The sequence below is a fragment of the Haliotis rubra genome, unplaced genomic scaffold (assembly GCF_003918875.1).
Source record: "Haliotis rubra isolate DU_JTF1 unplaced genomic scaffold, ASM391887v1 Scf667, whole genome shotgun sequence".
NCBI classification, from domain to species: domain Eukaryota; kingdom Metazoa; phylum Mollusca; class Gastropoda; order Lepetellida; family Haliotidae; genus Haliotis; species Haliotis rubra.
Window position 1 is genome coordinate 266,271 of NW_025767376.1, and position 22,879 is coordinate 289,149.

General features: G+C 38.5%; 1 protein-coding gene and 1 long non-coding RNA gene across 2 annotated transcripts in view; one reads left to right on the top strand and one right to left on the bottom strand.

Moving 5' to 3' along the window:
- The first annotated feature begins 573 nt into the window (after window positions 1-573).
- LOC124257563 (cubilin-like) overlaps window positions 574-22,879 on the top strand; it is a 32,305-nt gene continuing 9,999 nt past the window's right edge. The window contains exons 1-15 of the mRNA XM_046691662.1: window positions 574-802; window positions 2,949-3,033; window positions 4,992-5,122; window positions 7,038-7,196; window positions 7,840-7,921; window positions 9,343-9,461; window positions 9,907-10,053; window positions 10,593-10,671; window positions 10,929-11,038; window positions 11,905-12,069; window positions 13,445-13,523; window positions 14,284-14,393; window positions 15,493-15,663; window positions 17,620-17,728; window positions 21,214-21,335. Coding sequence (XP_046547618.1) covers window positions 706-802; window positions 2,949-3,033; window positions 4,992-5,122; window positions 7,038-7,196; window positions 7,840-7,921; window positions 9,343-9,461; window positions 9,907-10,053; window positions 10,593-10,671; window positions 10,929-11,038; window positions 11,905-12,069; window positions 13,445-13,523; window positions 14,284-14,393; window positions 15,493-15,663; window positions 17,620-17,728; window positions 21,214-21,335 — 1,765 coding nt within the window. The 5' untranslated portion in view covers window positions 574-705. The remainder of the gene's footprint in view (window positions 803-2,948; window positions 3,034-4,991; window positions 5,123-7,037; window positions 7,197-7,839; window positions 7,922-9,342; window positions 9,462-9,906; window positions 10,054-10,592; window positions 10,672-10,928; window positions 11,039-11,904; window positions 12,070-13,444; window positions 13,524-14,283; window positions 14,394-15,492; window positions 15,664-17,619; window positions 17,729-21,213; window positions 21,336-22,879) is intronic.
- LOC124257567 lies at window positions 6,617-21,937 on the bottom strand. Its single transcript, XR_006893304.1, has 3 exons — window positions 21,853-21,937; window positions 17,779-17,781; window positions 6,617-6,628 (listed from the first exon to the last, which is right to left on the bottom strand). It is a non-coding gene; the product is annotated as an uncharacterized LOC124257567 (long non-coding RNA).

Here is a 22,879-nt window from a genome sequence, read left to right on the forward strand (position 1 = left end):
ATGATTTTTAATGTGTAAATGTATACTTTGTATGAGTAATTAACATATTTCTTAATATTGTTTTCATTTATCTTCTTTAATGGTCAGCTCATGCTGTTGATCACTGGATTGTCTGGTCCAGACTCGATCTTTTACAGACCGCATCCATATTGCTGGAATATTGCTGAGTGCGGCGTAAAACTAAACTCACTCACTTTAATGGTGATTTGTTCCTTGTTACGTCCATCGCATGCACACAGTCAATCTCAGTCTCCAGCTGAAGTGAGTGAGTTGGGTTTTACGCCGCTTTTAGCAATATATTCCAGCAATATCACGGCAGGGAACACCAGACGCTTATCCATTACGTTACCCCACCCCCTACAGCTGGCGATATTTGATGTTGGCTTGTAACTTTCAAGAGCATCTTGGTCAGAAAGATTTTGAGGTAATTTCTCAACCTGGCTGTGGCCAATTGGCGATGTATTTATACCTGAAATACAGGTGCCAGTTTAAACACCAACGACATAAAAGGAAATTCAAAATTGTTTCCCATCTTCCGATACGTCTCGTGACTGCGAGGGAAACGCCTGATGCTCAAATTCCACGGGGCATTGTTTAACACAGCACCTGTGTCAGCTTGAGAGAGCACCGGAGTAAAGCATCACGGCTTCCCATGACTGTTCAACGAACCGAAGGATCAGCCTTCTCATATCGTCTGAGCGAAGAATGATAGCAAGAGGATTGTTTCATGAGCATCTACATCTTTGGGCAGCTTTCATCGCATCCTGTTTCGTTTGTGTTCAAGTTGTGGGTCAAGCGAGAGGTAGGCTTTGACAAACCGACATACAATCACACCCCAGCTCCACATATGAAAATGTATTTTGATAATTACAACAGTGTGGCTGTAGATAGTTCAAGATGCACCCTGACGGCGGTGCACCACAGAGGCCACCACAGTACAGTGCAGTGCGTGTGTCCTCAACACATTCCTCACGGCGGTGTCAATCTACATAACATCCCTGTGAAATAGTAACCCCCCGTACACGATCCTATTATTTATAATTATGGCATAAGATATGTGTACTACTCAAAAGAAGTTGCGTATCATCTGATCCCTTAATTCTACTGTAATATTTATATCATATAAGTGACCCTTAGGGTTAAAGGCACAATTTTGCACCACATTTCTCTAAAAATACATAATGCATTTCTCTCAGTAATACTATATAACTACCAGCCCTCAGGGAAAATATCACATAATTTGTTAAAAAAGAATTATGTGTTTAGATTTCAATATTAAATTGAAAAGTTTGAATGAATTAATGTAACACTGCATTGATTTTAAATCAAGTCTCGTGCCCTCTACCGACCGAACATTATTTCAAGCGAACCCCTTAGAGTTATGTCCCTTGAAGCGCTCATAATGAATATCCTATAATGCAATTTGTGATTGAAACCAGTGCGACAGTTTTCGATGTATGGAGCAATCGTTTACATTCCATATATGGCAAGTGTTACCTGTTTGGAAGCTGTTTGCCTTGAACTTTCAATTATCGATTTCAGGAAGTTGTCAGAGATAATAAGTCTTTTATAATTTGCATCAACAGGAAGCCAAAGTGTGTGCATATGCCACCAATATATAAAATATAAGCCAAAATACTGTCGAAAATGTGTGACATTGTGCCTTTAACTGACTTTGAGCAGTAAATAGCCACTGATCAGTCCCAAATACTGCTTTAGGGAATACCTTTGCTATTTCAGCTACCTCTGTTTGTGCTGCTACAACTACGAATGCTGATTAAGGGACCGTTCATAAATTATGGCTTAAGGGGGGGTCACCCATTTTGTCCTGGGGAGGTAGGGGGTTAATCAATTTTGTACACATGTACTGGGGTGGGGTGGAGGAGGGTCAGCAATTTTGTACATAAAAACAGTAAAAACTTAAGCTTAATAAACATCGAACGGGAGGGGGGTTCATTGATTTTGTACATGACATGGAGGAGGGGTCACTAACTTTGTACATAAATTTTAGGGGGGTCACTCACATTGTACATGCTTACCCATAACAATCGCACACACACGCACGCACGCACGCACGCGCGCACACACACACACCTAGAGCCATAAATTATGAACGGTTCCTAAGGTAGCTCTAAAGGTGATTCAGTTAATGCTAGTGACATTGAGGATTTTCAATAAAGATAAAATATATTTGAACATTACATGGTTATTGTGGATTGTGTACAAATCCATCCTCCTGTTCTCTATTCCGAGTGTTGGTTCAGCTCCCTTTCACTCGGTAATAAAAACAAGCTAAACAAGATTATACAACAAGGACAGAAAATTACTAATCACATCTTTAAGAGAATACATGAACTTCATGGAAGAAAGTCTCTAAATTTAGCTACAAAAATTATTACTGATCCCTCTCATGTTTTACGTGAAAGTTATGAACTTCTGCCCTCTGGCTGTCGGTATAATGTACCGATGTGAAAATCCAAGTGTTATGAAATTTCTCGTACCAATATCAATTTCTTTGTTGAATATAAACCGTTAATGTTTTCCCTTCTCATGCTTTTGTAAATTTGTAGGTAATCATGATCATGTTTTTATGTATTTATTTGATATACATGTACGTGTATTTATGTATTTATTTGATATACGTGTATTTATGTATTTATTTGATATACATGTATTTAAGTATTTATTTGATATACATGTATTTATGTATTTATTTGATATACATGTATTCATGTATTTATTTGATATACATGTATTAATGCTCACTCAGATTTAAGACAAACTCCTTCATGGGCTATAAATAATTATCTATGTTATTTTTATTCAATAAACTGATCACTTGCATATGTGCAACGAGTCCATCACTTCTAAATCTGTTACATGACATGAAATGTACATATACATAATGTTTGTTGTCATGATGGTAGTATTATTTTTATGCTTGACAGATGCTGACTGTGTGAAGCAACTGCGAGTGTACGACACTTTAAGCTATGCAGTCCGATCAGAAGGGTATCTCACTGGAAATGAACAGTAAGAGAGTTTTAGGATGTCATGTTAGTATGGCTAAGTGTGTGTCTAGTGGGCTAAGTATTCATGCACCAGTCTGAAGGCTGAAGTTTTATTTCCTGAATGGAAATAACGTGAAACCTCAGGTGTCTGTTGTCATGATGGTATTGGATCATTGCTGAAAGCTTAAAACCAAACTCACTCACTCACTCAGCCCATATAGCTGGAATATTGATGAGTGCAGCGATAAACAACAAACCAACTCACTCACTCACTCACTCAGTCCATATAGCTGGAATATTGCTGAGTGCAGCGATAAACAACAAACCAGCCAACTCACTCACTAACTCACTCACTCTGATTTGGTTGACACATGTCATCATATCCCAATTACATAGATGTTAATCACAGGATTTTCTGGTCCAAACTGGATTATTTACAGACCCCTGCCATATGGCTTGTATGTTGCTGAGTGCGGCGTTAAAAAACAAACAAACAAGATATTTTATGTTATCTCCTCAACGGGATTCAACCTCAGAATAGAATAAAGCATATAGGAGACTCCAGGTCAGAACAAACTCCAATCACCTACAGATCTGATTTGTTATGAGATTTTGTAAACAGACATTTATTTGTTTTTCTGTTGACCAAAGGCATTATATTGTAATAGTTACTGTCTAAATCAAAGAACTTTCCAGTTATAGTTGAATGACGGCAAAGCTGTACATGTATTATTGTATCAGCTAACATCTGGTCACGAGTGCTAGTATTGGCATACAAACTGCGATACGATACATCACAATACTACAATTTTAGTCACGACGATATATTGCCAAAGTATTGTGCAATGAAGCTTCGATACGATACGAATGCCAATATGAGGGTGACAATACGATACATATCACAATACTAAAATCTTTAATTCTAACACCAACACCAACACCAACACCAACACCTTAAGATCAAAACAACACCATGTTAAAGTATTTCCTTACTAGCATTTTTCAATGTTCCTTCGGAAATGAGATAATTAAGTTTTAACACAGACTTTGTGAATGATAATAAAATGCGAGTGCTATGCTTGACACAGTTCCTGACGCAAGAATTTCCGAGAAACTTATGAAGGGAATATATGTATACATATATTTTAATCATCAAACAAAAGTAAGACTTTGTTGACAGATATCGCGATTTGGCAATATTCAAAAGTAAAACATCAAAGTATCGTGGCCCATTTGAAATATCGTATCGGGAGATATGACAATGTAAAACTTTGTATTGATTCACTGTATCGGCGGCCCATGGATGCGTATCAGTGAAGCATCACACCACTACTGGTCACCCTTAAGTATATGGATAAGATAGTCTGTCACACAATCGCTCAACCCTCCTAATCCCCTCCGCTTAACCCTAACTGTAATGCAAAACCCTACATAAAAAGGCCTAGATTTTCGTCAAGTTCCTACTTGGCCTAGCTTCAGCTTCAGTGGAGATATTTGTTTGTATGATCCAAATTTATTGTTTTCTGAGACTAAGGTTTCGTCGAAGCATAAATCTAATGTTGCATGAGTCTAGCAAGAAGTAGGTGTGAAACAATATGATACATATCATGATACGCAGGTAACGATATGATACATATTGCAATACACATACTCACATCAAATGGCATAGACACTTCTTGTATATAAATATTTCAGAGCAGGTTCTAACAGAAAAGATACCCATTTAAGTAAGTTTGTCACAGGTATTGTTAGTAGTACATTGAATCATTGATTACAATTTTTTTAAATATTTGACTACATGACGAAATTTTAATGGTGAGTGTCATTCAATGAGTTGTAAGCATTTTAGCGAGTGTATCGTCTTGTACCGATATAGAAAGAAGTGTATCGCATGAAAACTCACCATGCACCGATGTGTAGTTTCACCCCAGATAGTGAGGTATGTTTGCGATGTTTTGTCACATGTCGTCCATGTTGCAGGAGTCGAGAATGCCGATGGGAGTTGGATGCCAGCACCATGTTCCAACAGAACAAAACCATCCAACTACAATTTGACGTGGACATCGAAGATACCAGTAAATGTGATTCGGAATCTGTCACAGTGTATGCATGTGAGTCTTTTAAGATATGTACAATGAAACATATGGTCTGCTGATCCTATGAGATTTCTATTTATCATTTTGAAATATTTGTTTCATTTGAAGAACTTTAATAATAAGTCTTAGTTTTCGGTTACATTAATTCGACAGTTTGTTGGGGTACCAAATGTGGTTCATTGGTAGTACATTTCATATGACAATATTAAGTTTGTTTTTTAAATATCCTGCGTCGAGATTTTCGAAGCTCTCTTAGCTGAACATTTCTTAATCTGATATAAAATATATCAAAAAATTCAGAAATTAGTTTACCAAATGCAGTGAAAGTATTAAAGAATGTTGGAGTGAGTGAATGCGTGAGTTAGATTTTACGCCGCTTTTAGCAATATTCCAGCAACATCACGTCGGGGGACACCAGAAATGGGCTTCACACATTGTACTCATGTGGGGAATCGAATGTGGGTAATCAGAAGTCAAATATATTATTGTAAATACACTCTTCAGGTCAAAAGCTGAATCCTATTAATGTAAATATTTTGAATTTCAACATGTTCTTATATTTTATGCTGCTGTACGCAGGAATTCAGTTATCTCCTTATCCGGTGAATACAGAAAAGGTGTTGCAGAAACCTTATCGTTCTGTTCCTTCCTCAGTCAAAGTCTTTAATGAGAGAATGTTTCTGCTGGTTCTTTCCATGAAAAACTGTGGGGACAGGCCTCAAATAGCTTACTGGCAGCAATGCTTGTGTGTACTGGAACATGCCTGACCCAGATTCAATTATAAATATAATGATTAACAACACTTGTGATAAATTATGTACTTGTGTTAATGTGCTCTATTAGGTGTAACGACATGCGCTATTTAGTCTGCTCACTTGACAAATACAACAGAGTGCGGCTCTCTCCCCTCGTTGATTCACAGCTTAGATAGTGTAATGATTAAAGTAAACCTGGTGATTAAAGTTAATGACGCGATGTGCCGAAGGTGAGGGGCGGGCTACCAAACCCTGGATGCCCGCGCCTATCAGAACGATGCTATATTAGAGCAGATTAACATGGCTGAAGGAATATAGTTACTAGTGGGCCATTCAGCTGCAAGTTAATTTCAGGAAAAAGATATTGTTGCCGTGGCAACTAAGCAATTGGCGCTGCTACCACTGCTGGCCTCTGTGCAACTGCCTCTGCCTGGTACTGTTAGCGTACATAGTTATGAGTAAGATATTGTTGCCGTGGCAACTACGCAATTGGCACTGCTACCACTGCTGGCCTCTGTGCAACTGCCTCTGCCTGGTACTGTTAGCGTACATAGTTATGAGTAAGATATTGTTGCCGTGGCAACTACGCAATTGGCGCTGCTACCACTGCTGGCCTCTGTGCAACTGCCTCTGCCTGGTACTGTTAGCGTACATAGTTATGAGTAAGCTATTGTTGCGTGGAAACTACCAGGCTGTCAAAGACAATTAGCAGCAAACATTGCTGACCTGTAGCAGCTAGCCAGACAGCATATGGCCAAACTGGCAACTATCACTGTCTGACCCTGATTAGTAAAAGTATTGTGGCAACTACTTGTACCGCTGCCAGGCCAATATATGTGGCAAATGATTGTCCAGCAGAAGCTATATTCGATTCCACAGTTAAAAAGTCAGGAAAGACCAGGTTCCCACTGAAAAGTAGGTAACTATGGATTTGTTCCTGCTGAAAAGCAGGTAGCTCTCTGGGCGAGAAGTATGTTGGAAGTAACTAATTTGTAACTGCCACAAGCAGCTCATGTCCGCTCCCCCATCAAGAAAAAGTACAGCAAATTCACTTGCCCTGGGCCTGCAGAAATGGGACTTGTCAGCCCCTCAACAGTCATGTTTCTGTCTAGGGAACATTCACATTATTCTTTTCCAATATACATGCCCTAATAAAGAATGTACTTTGCTTACAGCCACGTCTTCAAAGAATACAACGCTAGCAGTTTTGTGTGGCAGGATTCAGAACAGAATGTACGAGTTCTTTATCCCAAACATCATGGTTGTGTACAGACCTAGTCCAACTTCATTACAGGAAAGAAAAGGCTTCAAGATGGTCTTTCAGATGATTGATAGTAAGTCAAATCTTGAAGATGGTGTTCCAGATGATTGATAGTAAGTCAAGTCTTGAAGATGGTCTTCCACTAGTTCCAGATGATTGATAGTAAGTCAAGTCTTTAAGATGGTCTTCCAGATGATTGATAGTAAGTCAAGTCTTTAAGATGGTCTTCCAGATGATTGATAGTAAGTCAAGTCTTGAAGATGGTCTTCTAGATGATTGATAGTAAGTCAAGTCTTGAAGATGGTCTTCCAGATGATTGATAGTAAGTCAAGTCTTGAAGATGGTCTTCCAGATGATTGATAGTAAGTCAAGTCTTGAAGATGGTCTTCCAGATGATTGATGATTGATAGTAAGTCAAAGTCTTTAAGATGGTCTTCCAGATGAGATGGTCTTCTATATGATTTGATTGTAAGTCAAGTCTTGGTCTTCCAGATGATTGAAAGATGGCCTTTCAGATGATTGATGACTAGATCGGGCTGATGATGTACCACATGATTGATTGATTTATCTCACTTAATGACTAATTTTTGTACAACAGTCTGATATTGACGACACTTAAAATATGTCCGTTATGTTTACATTTTTTACATAAGGATTAATGTTTAATAATTGCTGTATTAAGATATTCACATTTAGATATGTGTCTCTTCTGCCAGGTAAATGCCATAAGGTACTGGATTCAAATGACAAGAAATTTCAAATCCTGAAATCAAACCTGTACCCTCGACCTTATCCCAGGTAACTATCATTAAGCATATACTAGGTGGTTATCGTCAAGTATATCCCATGTAGTTATCATCAAGCATATCCAAGGTTGTTATCATCAAGCATATCCCAGGTAGTTATCATCAAGCATATCCCAGGTAGTTATCATCAAGCATATGCCATGTAGTTATCATCAAGCATATCCCAGGTAGTTATCATCAAGTGTATCCCAGGTAGTTATGATCAAGCATATTCTAGGTAGTTACCTGCAACCGTATCGAAGCTAACTATCATCAGCCATGTTACAAGTGAAATCAAATAATATGATTTCAACAATGTTGGGGGTATGACAAATTCACATGCTTTGCAAACAGTTCCACATGAACTGAATATCTCCACACTAAAACCATGCTATACAGCAAGATGCAAGATGTGAATACATCATTCATAAAAATGCTGTTTCCTTAACTCAAATAATTAGGTGTCTATGAATTAAGTGTGGCTAAATTAATTTCTATATTTCCATTTCATTTTTGAGTAAACGTGAAGAGAAAGGTAGCTTTGAATTTTTAAATCAAACATGCTGTCACAGACAGTTGGACCAAATTTAGACTCCCTTTACAAGATAAACCATCACATGGTCAGACAATTCCCTTACACCGTACAACGGATGGTGATGGTACCTATATGTAAGCCATATCGGCTCCTGATAGGAGTGACAATTCCAGAACAATGCATAGGTTACAGGCTGAAGTTTATAACATATGGGTTAAGTCTGATATCACTGCAATATATCCTATGCCATGACACTAATGGAATTTTGTGAAAAGCTGCTGAAAAGACATTCATACAAATTCCTACTCACTGAAAATGGTAACAACTGTTTTTTATACTGGATAATGTCAGCTTCTTAGGACACTGTTGATCTTAGCCTTCAGATTATGTTTGACTTTCTGATAATGTTTGACTTTCTGGGTTTTTACTATGTTTCTGCTATACTTTTGTATTTTGCCTTTCTGATGATGTTTAACTCTCTGGTAATGGTTGACTTTCTGGTAATGTTTGACTTTCTGGTAATGTTTGACTTTCTGGTTTTGTTTTTCTTTGTGTTTCTGCTATACTTTTGTATTTTCACTTTCTGATGATGTTTGACTTTCTGACAATTCTTTACTTTCTGATAAACCTGGGCCTGTTTGGCTGTGTGTTTATGTTTGCCTTTCTGCTTCTATTAAACCATTTGATTATTTCACTTTTTGAAAATGTTTTACTTTCTTGTCATCTTTGCTTTTGTATTTCTGTCTTATTTTCTGATAATGTTAAATTTCTTATTGAATTTTTGATGTTTTACTTTATGTTTCCAAAATACTTTCTGATAATGCTTGCCTCTGGTTCCACATTCTGATTACGTTTGCCTGTTTCCATGGTGATACTAATGATTGACTTTTCCATATTAGTTTTCAGAGGTGCACATATCTCATAAGGTCTGGGACACCAAACAAACATCCTGTTTTGAACTTCACATTTACTGATATTGGCTATAACTGCAGTGAAGAATATATTCTTGTTCATGATGGTACGTAGCCTATTTTCCTCCATATACAAAAGGTGCTAATGAATAGACAGGTTATTCAGACTGTTGTTTATTTGTTGTTTAATGCCACACTCAGCAATATTCCAGCTATATGACAGCTGTTTGTAAATAATCAAGTCTGGAACAGACAATCCAGTGATCGACAGCATGAGCATTGATCTGCGCAACTGGGATACGATGGCGTGTCAACCAAGTCAGCAAGCCAGACCATGATGTTAGTCACTTTATACGACAAGCATGGTGTGCTGAAGACCAGTTCTAACCCAGATCTTCATGGGTATAGCAGATTTGTACAGACCCTGAGACTGTGGTAATCTATACTTGCCACATATATATATTCTACACTTGCATGGACTATACTGGGTATATTTGTTGTAGGGTGTGTGTTAACGACTACAAACTCTTTCCCTCTTTCTTGTACCTTTAGGAGATTCAGAACATAGTCCGTTGTTAGGAAAAGTGTGCCGGTTTCACAAGCCAACATTCCGCAGCCTGATGGAAAGTCTGTATGTAGTGTTCGTGAGCCATGACAACTCGATAGTTTATTCTGGATTCAAAGCACAGTACAAAGACGGTAACTCTTACCTTAATTCATTACGTTTTGTAATTGGTGCCAAGAATGTAGGTCAGCATTGTGTCCTACAGTGATGTAATTGAAATGTAGGTAATGAATGGTGCCTCCTCAGGACAAAAAACATCTTCATGATATGAGGATGTTCATCCAGCAGTGACTGGGTACCCGGTATGATAAGATACAGATGGTTTATATACTCCCCATAGGATTAAGTATAAAATGTGCACACTGAGACAGTAATGCTGCAGCACCATAGACATTTACTGACACATCATAAATGGATTATTTATATTTATACATGTATATCCTGACTGAAAATTTGCTGAAGCCACAAACCTACACAGGTTTAATTAAACAAACAACAGTAGAATAAAAACATTTCATAGTTGTTTGTTGCTTAACACAACAATTTAAGTTTGTCCTTTTGCACTTCCCAACTTCTAAATTGCCGTTCAAAGATTCTATTTATTGTGAAAGTCTCCATTCTGTGAAAGCATGAAATGCCAGTATATATGTAACCATCAGTTCATCTCTTCCAGCAATGTGCGGTGAGCGTCTAATGGCAGGAACTGATCAGGAAGGGGTGTTCCACTTTGGAAAAGCTTACCCAATCAATAAGTATGTATAAACCAAATCAATTTTAGAATATTCATTTTTTCGGAATTTCTTTTTTGAGATATCATAATCCAATGTATTTAAAACCAGTGTTGTTGTTGTTAATGTTGCCTCTAGCCACATATGTAAAAGGTGGTATTTCTCCACCTTGGTGTCAGATTCTCAGGTGCCTCGTGTTTCATGCGACATACACATTTACACTGGCAAATTCTAGATACTGCAGACAACTGAAACCAATGTTTCTTCTTGAATTTCATCAGTGCAATTACATGCGTGTGGCACATCACAGCCAAGGGAGACTATAAAGTGCTGGTGTCCATCACAAGACTTACAGTTGACTGTGGTAGAAGTATGATCACAGTGTACGATGGTGAGCAATCTTACTTTCATTATCAGATAAGTTATCAAACACGTTAGTAGGGTGTAGGATTATGTTGCTGATAATGGGTTGTAGGGTAAATGGCCTTGTAATACCCAAAGACATTCAAATATGGTACTGGTTGGTCCCTGCCTGGGGCTCGGCATTAATGGGTACAACAAGGACTGGTCGGCTCGGAGTCAATATAATGTGTCTGGTCGGGGTATTCATGCTTAACTGCGGCATGGTATCTCAGTGAGCTAGCACTATAAAACCACCTGAAATCTGGGGTAGTACAAGCAGCCAAACATACACACGCATGCACATCGTAATATGCGTCAAATATTATCAAGTGCAATATTCAACCCCATTTCACCTCACCTCACCTCTCATTATTCCAATGTATAGTTCAAAGCATATGCAGTTGGTATAGTCATATTGTACAGAAACATTCAGTTGGTATAGTCATATTGTACAGAAACATGCAGTTGGTATAGTCATATTGTACAGAAACATGCAGTTGGTATAGTCATATTGTACAGAAACATGCAGTTGGTATAGTCATATTGTACAGAAACATTCAGTTGGTATAGTCATATTGTACAGAAACATTCAGTTGGTATAGTCATATTGTACAGAAACATGCATTTGGTATAGTCATATTGTACAGAAACATTCAGTTGGTATAGTCATATTGTACAGAAACATGCAGTTGGTATAGTCATATTGTACAGAAACATTCAGTTGGTATAGTCATATTGTACAGAAACATTTTTTGCATGCATTTCCCTGCAGTAATGGACATTTATGATGTTAATGGTAAATAATGAAAGACTCCGAAGGCTAAAAATTCATGTTGCTTTCCTTATGTTTTAAAGGAGACGATGTGTCCAGTGATGATGCCTCGTGGGACGTTTGTGGGAAGGGGAACAATTACACGTATGTGAGCACCAGTCGACATATGACCATCAAGTTGAATAGCCAGGGTCAGCCAGCACAGCCAGTGTCGTTCTTAATCAAGTACAAAGGGGTTGATGACAAAGGTACAGTTCTGATTTCCTTATAATCACTTTAGGTGACCCTCACTTCAGTGAAGGAGAATCTTTTCGATCTTTCGTACAGCTTACCAGAACTAAAGACACTGCAAGATGTCTGCACGATATCACTTATTTTGCGACTGATCCCATCTTATGGTATGCATATTCCATTATTCTTTTGACTGTGGAGTGAAAACGATCTGAAACAAAGTTTTCAGCCTCTTTAAACATGTCTGCCGAACACACCCCAGTTACTGATGAAGGACGTGGCTGGAAGCTCATACAGAGCATGTGACCTAACCAGGCTGATCATGTGATCACCAACTGAGATATGAGTGAGTGAGTGAGTTTAGTTTTACGCCGTTCTCAGCAATATTCCAGCTATATGGTGGAGGTCTGTAAATAGTGATCAACAGCATGAGCATCGATCTACACAATTGGGATACAATAACATGTGTCAACCAAGACAGGGAGCCTGACCACCTGATCCTGTTAGTCGCCTCTTAAGACGAACATGGGTTACTGAAGATAAATTCTAACCTGGATCTTCACGGGTGAACTGAGATATGAGAAAAAGTAGAAGAAATGCGTTCCTACAGGATTGGGGTGCGCTTCTTCATTATCAACAAGTGCCAGGGCAGTGGTTGTTCATTGGTCAATCTCCCTTCACATCAATGACTTGGTCCATATATCTGTGTTTGACCAGCATCATTCGGACAACTCTGCCATGATGATGCGCCTCCCCTCAGTTGACTATGAACATGTTCAGGACAAAGATATTGAGAGCATCACTCTCAAGGCAGTCTTCCTAGTAGCTCCTGCTACTGCTGCATGTTTCAGAACTCCATGCTGGATGTGACCCAAGTTCACATTGAAAGGAAGAAAGAGGGCAGGGGGGTGTTTGGGCAAGCTGAAAACTTTGTTCCAGGTCATTTCCATTCCACAGTTGAAAGAACAAGGAGGAGTACTTATTAATATTATAACTATGCAATATATAGTGAAATTTTTCTGTCATCGCTCATCACACGAAAGCCCCATGTTTCTTTTTCTACATGGGTAAAAAGTTTGGAGTCCATTTCTTGTGTCCCCAATCTCAAGCCGTGACGTTTAACAACAAACAAATTGATATTGTTGTGTGGTGCTAAATACACACCAAACCAACTCACTCACTCACTCACTCACAAGTCATCACCCATCCCAGGAAGTCATCACCCATCCCAGGAAGAGCTTAATGTCCATGCTTAGATTACCCTATTAATGTTTTTGGAAATTTTCAGTGACTTGACATCGGTACATACTGAAGTATGAAGCTTTCAGTGTGAAACTCTCCATTCTGTGAAAGCATGAAATGCCTGTATAACCCTCAGTTTGTGTCTTTCAGCCATTTGTGGTGCGGGTCTAATAGCAGAAACTGGTCGTGAAAGGACAGTCCAGTTTAGAAAAGTTTACCCAATCAATCAGTATGTATGAACCATATCAGTTGTAGAATGTATATTTTCCTAACATGTTTTTTGATCTGTCATAATGAATTCTGTTATCAACCAGTGATGATGTTTTTGACATATATTTCCAAATACATCTATGTGCCATTGTGTTCACCTCCTTGGTGCCAGATTCCCAGTGTTTCCAGGTGCACATTGCCCCATTTCCAGCTTCCAAGTTGCCTGCTGCAGAGTTCCCAGCTTCCCAAGTCCCTGGGTCCAAATTTCCATCTACCCAATTCCCCGCTGCCAAATTTCCATGTCAATAATTCCTGCTGCCAATTTCCCAGCTTCCCACTTCCCGGCTACCCAATTCCCCTCTGCCGAATTTCCATGTACACAATTCCCTGCTGCCAATTTCCCAGCTTCCCAATTCTCGGCTACCCATTTCTCTGCTGCCAAATTCCCAGCTTCTCTATTCCTGACCATGTATTGCCTTTGCTCCCCAAGTACTCAGCCTCACATTGATGCACAATTTCCAGCTTCTCTATTCCTGACCATGTATTGACTTTGCTCCCCAAGTACTCACATTGCTGCACAATTCGCGGCAGTTTCACACTTGTCCCATTCCTGCTGTACAAAACCTGCTGTACAGTTCCTGCTGTACAGTTCCTGCTGCACTATTCCAGGTTGCACAGTACCCACTCTCCATTGTCTACTGCCAAGTTCACTGTCATTTCTGTCTTAAGTTACACAATTCAGACAACTGAAACCAATGTTTCTTCTTAAATTTCATCAGTGCAGTTACATGCATGTGGCACATCACAGCCAAGGGAGACTATAAAGTGCTGGTGTCCATCACAAGACTTGCAGTTGACTGTGATGGAAGTATGATCACAGTGTATGATGGTGAGCAATCTTACTTTCATTATCAGATCAGGCAACAAGCACGTTAGTAGGGAGTAGAATAAAGCTGTTGTGTTGTTCAGTATGATTTGTAGGGGAAAGCTGTTTTATTATATGACGGGTAGATTTCCGCCCTTCTGATTGGCCCACTTGGCCACATGACAGCTTTGACGCTAAGCAATGTCAACCTCGCCATGTCGCGAGAGGTTGATATCACAAACCAAGCACCTACCGTGGCTAAAAATAGATTTGGGATATTCCAGCTGTGAACTCTGCATTGCGTGCGTCACGCTAGATAAGGAAGCAATAGGCAGCGCTTCGTCCCTGTGACTGTGTTGGTTTTGAGTTACGTCCCATCTGTATCAAAATGGCAGATGACACGACACCACGAAGATTCATGACTGTCTCAGTATTCAATACTTTTGTCATATGATAAAACAATTATTGACTTCAGTTCGGTTGATCCAAAGATTTATCGACCTTGGATATGTGATATTCACCGAGGCGAACCTCCACCTTGGACATGTGATATTCACTGAGGAGAATTGCGAAGAGCCTCGGTGAATATCACATGTCCAAGGTCAAGGTCGCCACGGTGAATATCACATGTCCAAGGTCGATAAATCATTGGATTAACCTCATTAAAAGTCAATAATTGTATAATGTTGTTCAGCATGATTTGTAGGATAAAGCTGTTGTGTTGTTCACCATGATTTGTAGGATAAAGCTGTTGTGTTGCTAAGGGATGGTCAGCAACATAAAAGAGTAGTGTTTCAGAGTTAAGCTGAGACATATATGGTTAGTTTAAGACCATAAGACTAAAACCTCTGCAAGGGTGATTCTGTGTAATACATTTCTACTGCTTCATTGTTTTCTTTTATCTTTGACATTGGTGTTACTTCTGTCAGCCATATTGAAAGCGTATATTTACTCATGTAGACATCAGTTGACAGATCTATAGTTCAAAGAATATACATTTGGGATGGCTATATTGTACAGAATGGCATGCTCTTGGCCAACAGTGATGGACATTAATCATATTGATGATTAATATTCCAAACAGAAAGCTAAAAATTCATTTTGCTTTACTTATGTTTTACAGATGAAAATACAGATTTGTCCAATGATGATGCCTCATGGGACATTTGTGGCAAAGGGAAAAATTACACGTACATGAGCTCCGGCAGACATATGGCCATCAAGTTGAATAGCCAGGGCAACTCAGCACAGCCAGTGTCATTCACCATTAAGTACAAAGGGATTGCTAACACAGGTAGTTCTGTTGTCCATGTCTTCAGGAATAGATGGCCATGCAATAACCAAACCCCTTGATGACAGCCAGAGATGAGGTGGCCAGCTTGTCATCTCACTACTCTGAAAGTTTGTTAAATGACCATTAAAACTCTCGTGAAAAGGGTGTAGATGTACTTTTCATAACCCCTTTCTCCAAAAGCTGTATCCGCCCTGTTAACATATGTTATATTTGGGATTACACTTTCTCAGTAAAGTACTGATTCTAGTACATTTGTTGGGTTGAGTCCCATCCTGGATTTGAACCCACACCATCTAAGTCAGGCACCTATTTGCCAGCGGGCAAAGTCAATCAACCGTCTAACCCACTCAGCCACCGCTCTTCCACAAATATGGAAGTCTGACAACTGGTCCCCAACATACATGGCTCTTAGATTAGTGCCAACCAGAATCTGTTTTCCTTTGGCTCTTAACCTTGGCACTACTTCCTTTTTACATCAACTTTTCAAGGTTGTCATTGAATGACTGCAGATCTGTACAGATCAGAAGAATCTTTAGGATCTTATGTTCAGCTCACCAGCTCATGTTTGCTCATGATATCAATCACTGGATTGTCTGGTCCAGACTCAATTGTTTACAAACCACTGCCATACAGCTGGAATATTGCTGAGTGCAGCGTTAAACAACAAACTAACAAATCACTCAGCTGGAACCAAATGTATGGCAAATTGTCTGTCTGACATCTGTCTACCACCCCTCAGTATAGTCGAAGATATGAAATCACTTCTTTATCTTAAATGGGTTAACAAGATATATTTGAAAATAATTATAAATCTAAAAGTCTGAAATTTTGTCAACATATTTTTAGTATTGGTAATGTACATCATGTATACAAAGAATAAGGTTTTTTAATAGTTATCTGGACTTTTGACATGAAGTGGCTATATGTTTTTTGTTAATTACAATGTGTAGAACACAATATTTTGTACATCCTCAAGTTTGTAAGAATCATTATATGTATTTAAAGCCTACAGTCCTATTCTGTACCTCTGTTATGTTTACCAGAAGTTGTAACTAGAGCCATCATCACGCACCTGGGTGTTATAGTAAACTACAGCCATCATCACACACCTGGGTGCTATAGTAAACTAGAGCCATCATCACACACCTGGGTGCTATAGTAAACTAGAGCCATCATCACACACCTGGGTGCTATAGTAAACTAGAGCCATCATCACACACCTGAGTGTTATAGTAAATTAGAGCCATCATCACACACCTGAGTGTTATAGTAAACTAGAGCCATCATCACACACCTGGGTGCTATAGTAAACTAGAGCCATCATCACACACCTGGGTGCGATAGTAAACTAGAGCCATCATCACACACCTGAGTGTTATAGTAAACTAGAGCCATCATCACACACCTGAGTGTTATAGTAAATTAGAGCCATCATCACACACCTGAGTGTTATAGTAAACTAGAGCCATCATGGGTGTTATAGTAAACTAGAGCCATCATCACACACCTGGAGTGTTATAGTAAACTAGAGCCATCATCACACACCTGGGTGTTATAGTAAACTAGAGCCATCATCACACCTGGTTATAGTAAACTAGTTATCTAGAGCCATCATCACACACCTGGGTGTTATAGTAAACTAGAGCCATCATCACACAACTGGATGTTATAATAAACTAGAGCCATCATCACACACCTGGGTGTTATAGTAAACTAGAGCCATCATCACACACCTGGGTGTTATAGTAAACTAGAGCCATCATCACACACCTGGGTGTTATAGTAAACTAGAGCCATCATCACACAACTGGATGTTATAATAAACTTGAGCCATCATCACACACCTGGGTGTTATAGTAATGTTTGAGTACATTTGTTTCTGTCAGTTGTCATATATTACTGATTGTCAGATGTCATATTGCAATGCGTAACATGTTTTTCCTTTCCTGGTAACAGGTTGTTTCAGAAATCGGTACACCAATACAGGTTACGCTAACGTTTATCTGACAGCTACATCCGACGAGAGAATACTGACGTCTCCTGGGTACCCGGACCTCTACCCAGAGTGAGTGCTATACTTTCTTGAGTAACACATGTGAATATCGAAGTATAAACCATCTGTAGAGGAGGCAGTATTTTGCAAACATATATTTTGTGTCCTGTATTTTGATGAAGGCCTCAATTAACATACAGGAAGAAAATCATCACATTTTTAAAAGGATATGTATTAGTTGTTGTTCTGTGAGAATGTTCATAGTTTTAATGACTGTATTACTTATGGAAAGTGTAAAACATTGAGATAATATTGACGACAGACAATGAAAGACTGTTTTTGTATGTTTTTCATTTCATTTGGTATAAATGAAAAAAACAAAACCTTTGCACATCATTTTTTCGATTCATATCCTAATGAACCATAATAAAATGCATAGTCATAACCTTTCAATAAAATAAGGCAGCATCAGCATCACCTTCAGATGATGGAGTAAACATTTACTCGAAAATGTTCCTTGTAATAAAGAAAACATTGACTTCCATAAACATTCGTCACCACTCTCCCCTTTCTGTTACCTCCAAGGAGACTCGTCCACGCCTCAATGCTTGTTATGTGCAAAATAACGACAAACCAATCAGAACACGGGTAATGACTGAGGTGCTTTGGTAAAAATAATCCCGAGTACTTAAATCGTTTATGGCATTATGTCATTGTTTTAAAAATCATGAAAAATTTATATCGTCACATTGAAAGTACAAAGAATTTAGCTAACACAATTGTGTTGCCTCATGTGATGTTTTTAATAAGGATAATGCCATAGAAGGTGAGAGATTCAAATACACACACGTGTTTGTTTACATAACGACTCTCATGGGTCCAATTGAGTGTATTTTTGATGATCTTGTGGTCTTGTTTTGGAGATTGTACAACAATTTTAGGAAATATAATTATATATCGCTTCAAGTTTTAGAAGAATCCTTCTGTGTATATGCTCTGGAATGTAGCTGAAAAAAAAAGATTCATATCCCCTGCCGCATGTTTAGCGTGAAGCAGGGGATATAGTATTAGGCGCCGTCTGTCACGAATTGGAATATCTTAAGAACCGTTGACTGGATTCCTTTCATATTTGGTACCTAGGTTCATCACAGTAAAAGAAAGGTCCCAGTCAGGTTTGGTGACCTTCACCTTCATTTCAAGGTCACAAGGGGACTTTAAAGTTTTACCCTTGTCAGCGAGATATCTCAAGAACTGTTCACTGGATTTTCATCATATTCAACATCAAGCTTTATCTAGGGAAGGCGCAGGGTCCAGTCGATTTTGGTGACCTTCACTGAATTTTCAAGGTCACAGCGACACTTTGAAGATTTCAGCATGTTAAGCTGCATGTTAAGCTTGTCAGCGAGCTATCTCAAGAACTGTTCACTGGATTTTCATCATATTCGACACCAAGCTTTACCTAGGGAAGGCGCAGGGCCCAGTCGATGGTGACCTTCACTTAATCTTCAAGGTCACTGTGACACTTTGAAGATTTCAGCATGTTACCAGCATTTTAAGATTGTCAGTGAGATATCTCAAGAACCATTCACTGGAGTTTCTTCATATATGACACGAAGCTTCATCTAGGGAAGCTGCAAGGTCCAGTCGGTTTTGGTGACCTTCACAAAATTTTCAAGGTCACTGCGACATTTTGAAGATTTCAGCATGTTAAGCTGCATGTAAAGATTGTCAGCGAGATATCTCAAGGACCATTCACTAGACTTTCTTCATATTTGACACCAAGCTTCATCTAGGGAAGGTGCAAGGTCCAGTCAATTTTGGTGACCTTCACATAATTGTCAAGGTCACAGGGACACTTTGAAGATTTCAGCATGTTAAACTGCATGTTACGATTGTCAGCGAGATATCTCATGAACAGTTCACTGGATTTTCTCCATGGACTTTCAAGATTTCCCTTGAATGTTTTTCAATAAGTAATTATTACTATTTTGCGTATTTCATACACTAAGACATTCATGTCAAGGTCAAAGTCAGGCTTGAAAATATTTGTACAAATACAACTACAGAACAAGATATCAAGAGAGGTTGACTGGTCATGTTTTTGTTGACATTTAACTTCATCTTAAATTACGACCTTCACTTTCATTACTTTTAAGTTTGATTTGATAATTTGCGGCAGGGAATTATGTCACTTTAGTGACAATGCTTGTTTTATTTGCATCTTCAATATTCAATCTGAGTGGTCATATGCTTTTAAAATTACATCAAAGTGCTTTTTCTCTGAATAGATGCTTTGCTACTAATGATCATGATCACTTACACCTTACCATATCTCACAGGACAATCAGATTATTTGAGGATGAACTTTAATTGTAAATTATTTTCAGACTATTGCTCAATATTCCGACTAATGGAAGCTTTCATTGTGAAAGCATGTGACCAATCTACAACTTTCATCTGTCTTGAAAGTTAGCTTCATTGATGTTCCGATTGTAGACAGAAGGCACCCCTATTATTTTGTTGTAGATAATTTATCGACTTTGTAGTTTCAACAAACGCCCAAAATTCTATACATAATATGAAATTCCAAACTGAGGTCATCAAGAAGTAAGCCACATCATTTTTAACAGGTGATGAGAGGAGACAAGTATCTGTCAGATTCTAGGTACATTTCGCCATTTTTCCAAATGTATCTGACGAGCAAACGTCAGTTAAATATGTTTTTAAACAAATCAGTAGATAAATTATATCAGGCATGACAGAAGTAATCTATTTCTGACACACGCTAAAAGGATATTTTCTGGCATTGAATTGACATATATTATACTAATATTATAATGATAGTGGCGTATTGATACTGAACACAGTGGTCATTTGTGTTATTGTGGCCTACTGCTTACTTCTCATACCTGGTGTGTCCCTCCACGCAAATAAGTCCATCATATCTGCAGATTATCAAGGTGAAATCTAGACCCAAGAACATGAAATAACACTCCAGTAACTTAACACAGATCTTAGTGAGTTTCACAGAGACTAACTTCTAACTTACAATCGGGAAAGTAGTCCATCATTATCTGACTTTACGTCCTTAACATGAAGGAGGTACTGTGGACCTGGAATTTGATCGGACATATGTTAAATACCAGTTATCGCACATAAGTCTCTCACCCACAGGTGAATAAGAAACCTGATTGGGTCAATTATGTTATCTTTTCGAAACCATGAAGATTCGGGTTAAAATTGGTCTTCAGCAATGCATGCTGGTCGTAAAAGGCGACTAACAGGATTTTGAGGTCATGCTTGTGGACTTTGTTGATTCATGTTATTGTATTCCAATTTTATAGAGAAGCTCATGATATAAATCACTGGATTGTCTGGTCCAGAGTTGATTATTTACAAATAGCTGGAAAATTGCTGAGCACAGTGCTAAACGAACAAACCTTTCTCTAGGTTGCTTGGGATTCACCTTACAAGAGGTACTCTTACATCAACAGAGAGGTTTTGGAGTAAAATATCTTATTTTATACGATTTAGCTAAATATCATTTTGTGTTGCAGCCAAATAAAATGCGTGTGGCAAATACAGGCTGACCATTATACCAGCAGAATGGATATCAGAGTCCTGGAAATGGATCTTCACCAAAAGCCGGAGTGTTACGACAGCATCAGTATATATGACGGTGAGAAGGCTTATTATCCCCCGCAACGGGCTTCGCAGGGGGTATTAAAATGCACTCTGTCCGTATTTCTTTACCAAACATGGCACATATATTGGTCTGGTGGTGTACTGGTGCCTTTTGGTAGTATTGGAATTCTGAATAAAATATGTTTTTGCGTTTCCATGGCAACAAGTTTGACTTTTACTGTAATAGGTGGTTGTGCTCTTTTCCGAGTCAGAACTTTGAAACTGTTTAATATTGCTTCACCAAACCTGGCACATATAATGGTCTGGTGGTGTACTGGTGCCTTTTTGGCAGTTCACCGTTCACTATTTCCTCACCAAACTTGGTACATAGATAGGTCGTTTGGTGTACTGGTACCAGTGTCGTTTGGTAGTTTTGGAATTCTGAATAAAATATCTTATGCATTTTCATGGCAACAGGTTTGACCTTTACTGTAATTAGTGGTTGTACCCTTTTCCGGAGCAGAACTTTAAAACCCTTCACTATTTCTTATTTCTTCACCAAAACTTGGCACAGATAGATATGGTGGTGTACAGGTGCTTTTTGGTAGTTAAGGAATGCTGAATAAAATACTTTTTGCATTTCCATGGCAACAAGTTTGGTTTCGACTGAATTTGGTGGTAGTGCTCCTTTCTGGAGCAGAACTTAGAAACCTTTCAATTCTCTCCTTCCACTTTGCCTTATACACGACAAAACGTTTGACATAACTATAACTAGTAGACATATTCATGAAGAGTATTTTGCCACTGTGAGGGATATTGTTGATTAGTCTTGATGTTTCACCAATATATAGACAATCTCACCCGAGTGGCTTTTGATATCAAATATATCACCTCGAGTTGATAAAGTAACAAATATCCGAGGCTTGCCATGGATATTTTTTACTTTTATCGAGTGTTGATATACTGTATGTCATATCAGTAGACACAAGGGTGAGATTCTATTTATCATAAAAAAATCACTCTTCATTTAGTTTTCAATGAAAAATGTACATCTCTGAACACAGTACTGCCATTAGACTTGCAGTGCAGTGATGTCATAGCATTGTGATGTCATCAAGTTCATGATGTCATAGCATTGTCAGGGCATTGTACGAAATCTACTGTCAAAACGGTATCTCCTAGGAGATATCATCTGATCTCACACAAGCAATATCTCCTGTGGAACACAGGTTTGGATGATAAAAGATTATCCACAATTAGTCAATTTTGTAAATCACACCCTTAAAATTTAATTTCTTGTTGTTGGAGTTGTTGTACCCATTGGCTTGCAATAAGTTATTGAGAGTTTAGGAAGTCGAGAACGTAGTGTCTTTTCAGCTTTTTGTTCAGCAACTGGTTTGAACTCTTGCCAATGTAGGAGATGGAGATTTTGATCAGTGTTGTCTCTGGCCTAGGATGCTTAGTTGATGGTGAGAGGGTTGATACAATTGTCCTGTTGACTTATTGGGGTGGGTAATGGTTGAGTTCAATAAACGCCTCTTAAAGATGATATATTATAAGTTGTATGCTTCTCTCGTGGGTAATACGCCTCTTTGTAGC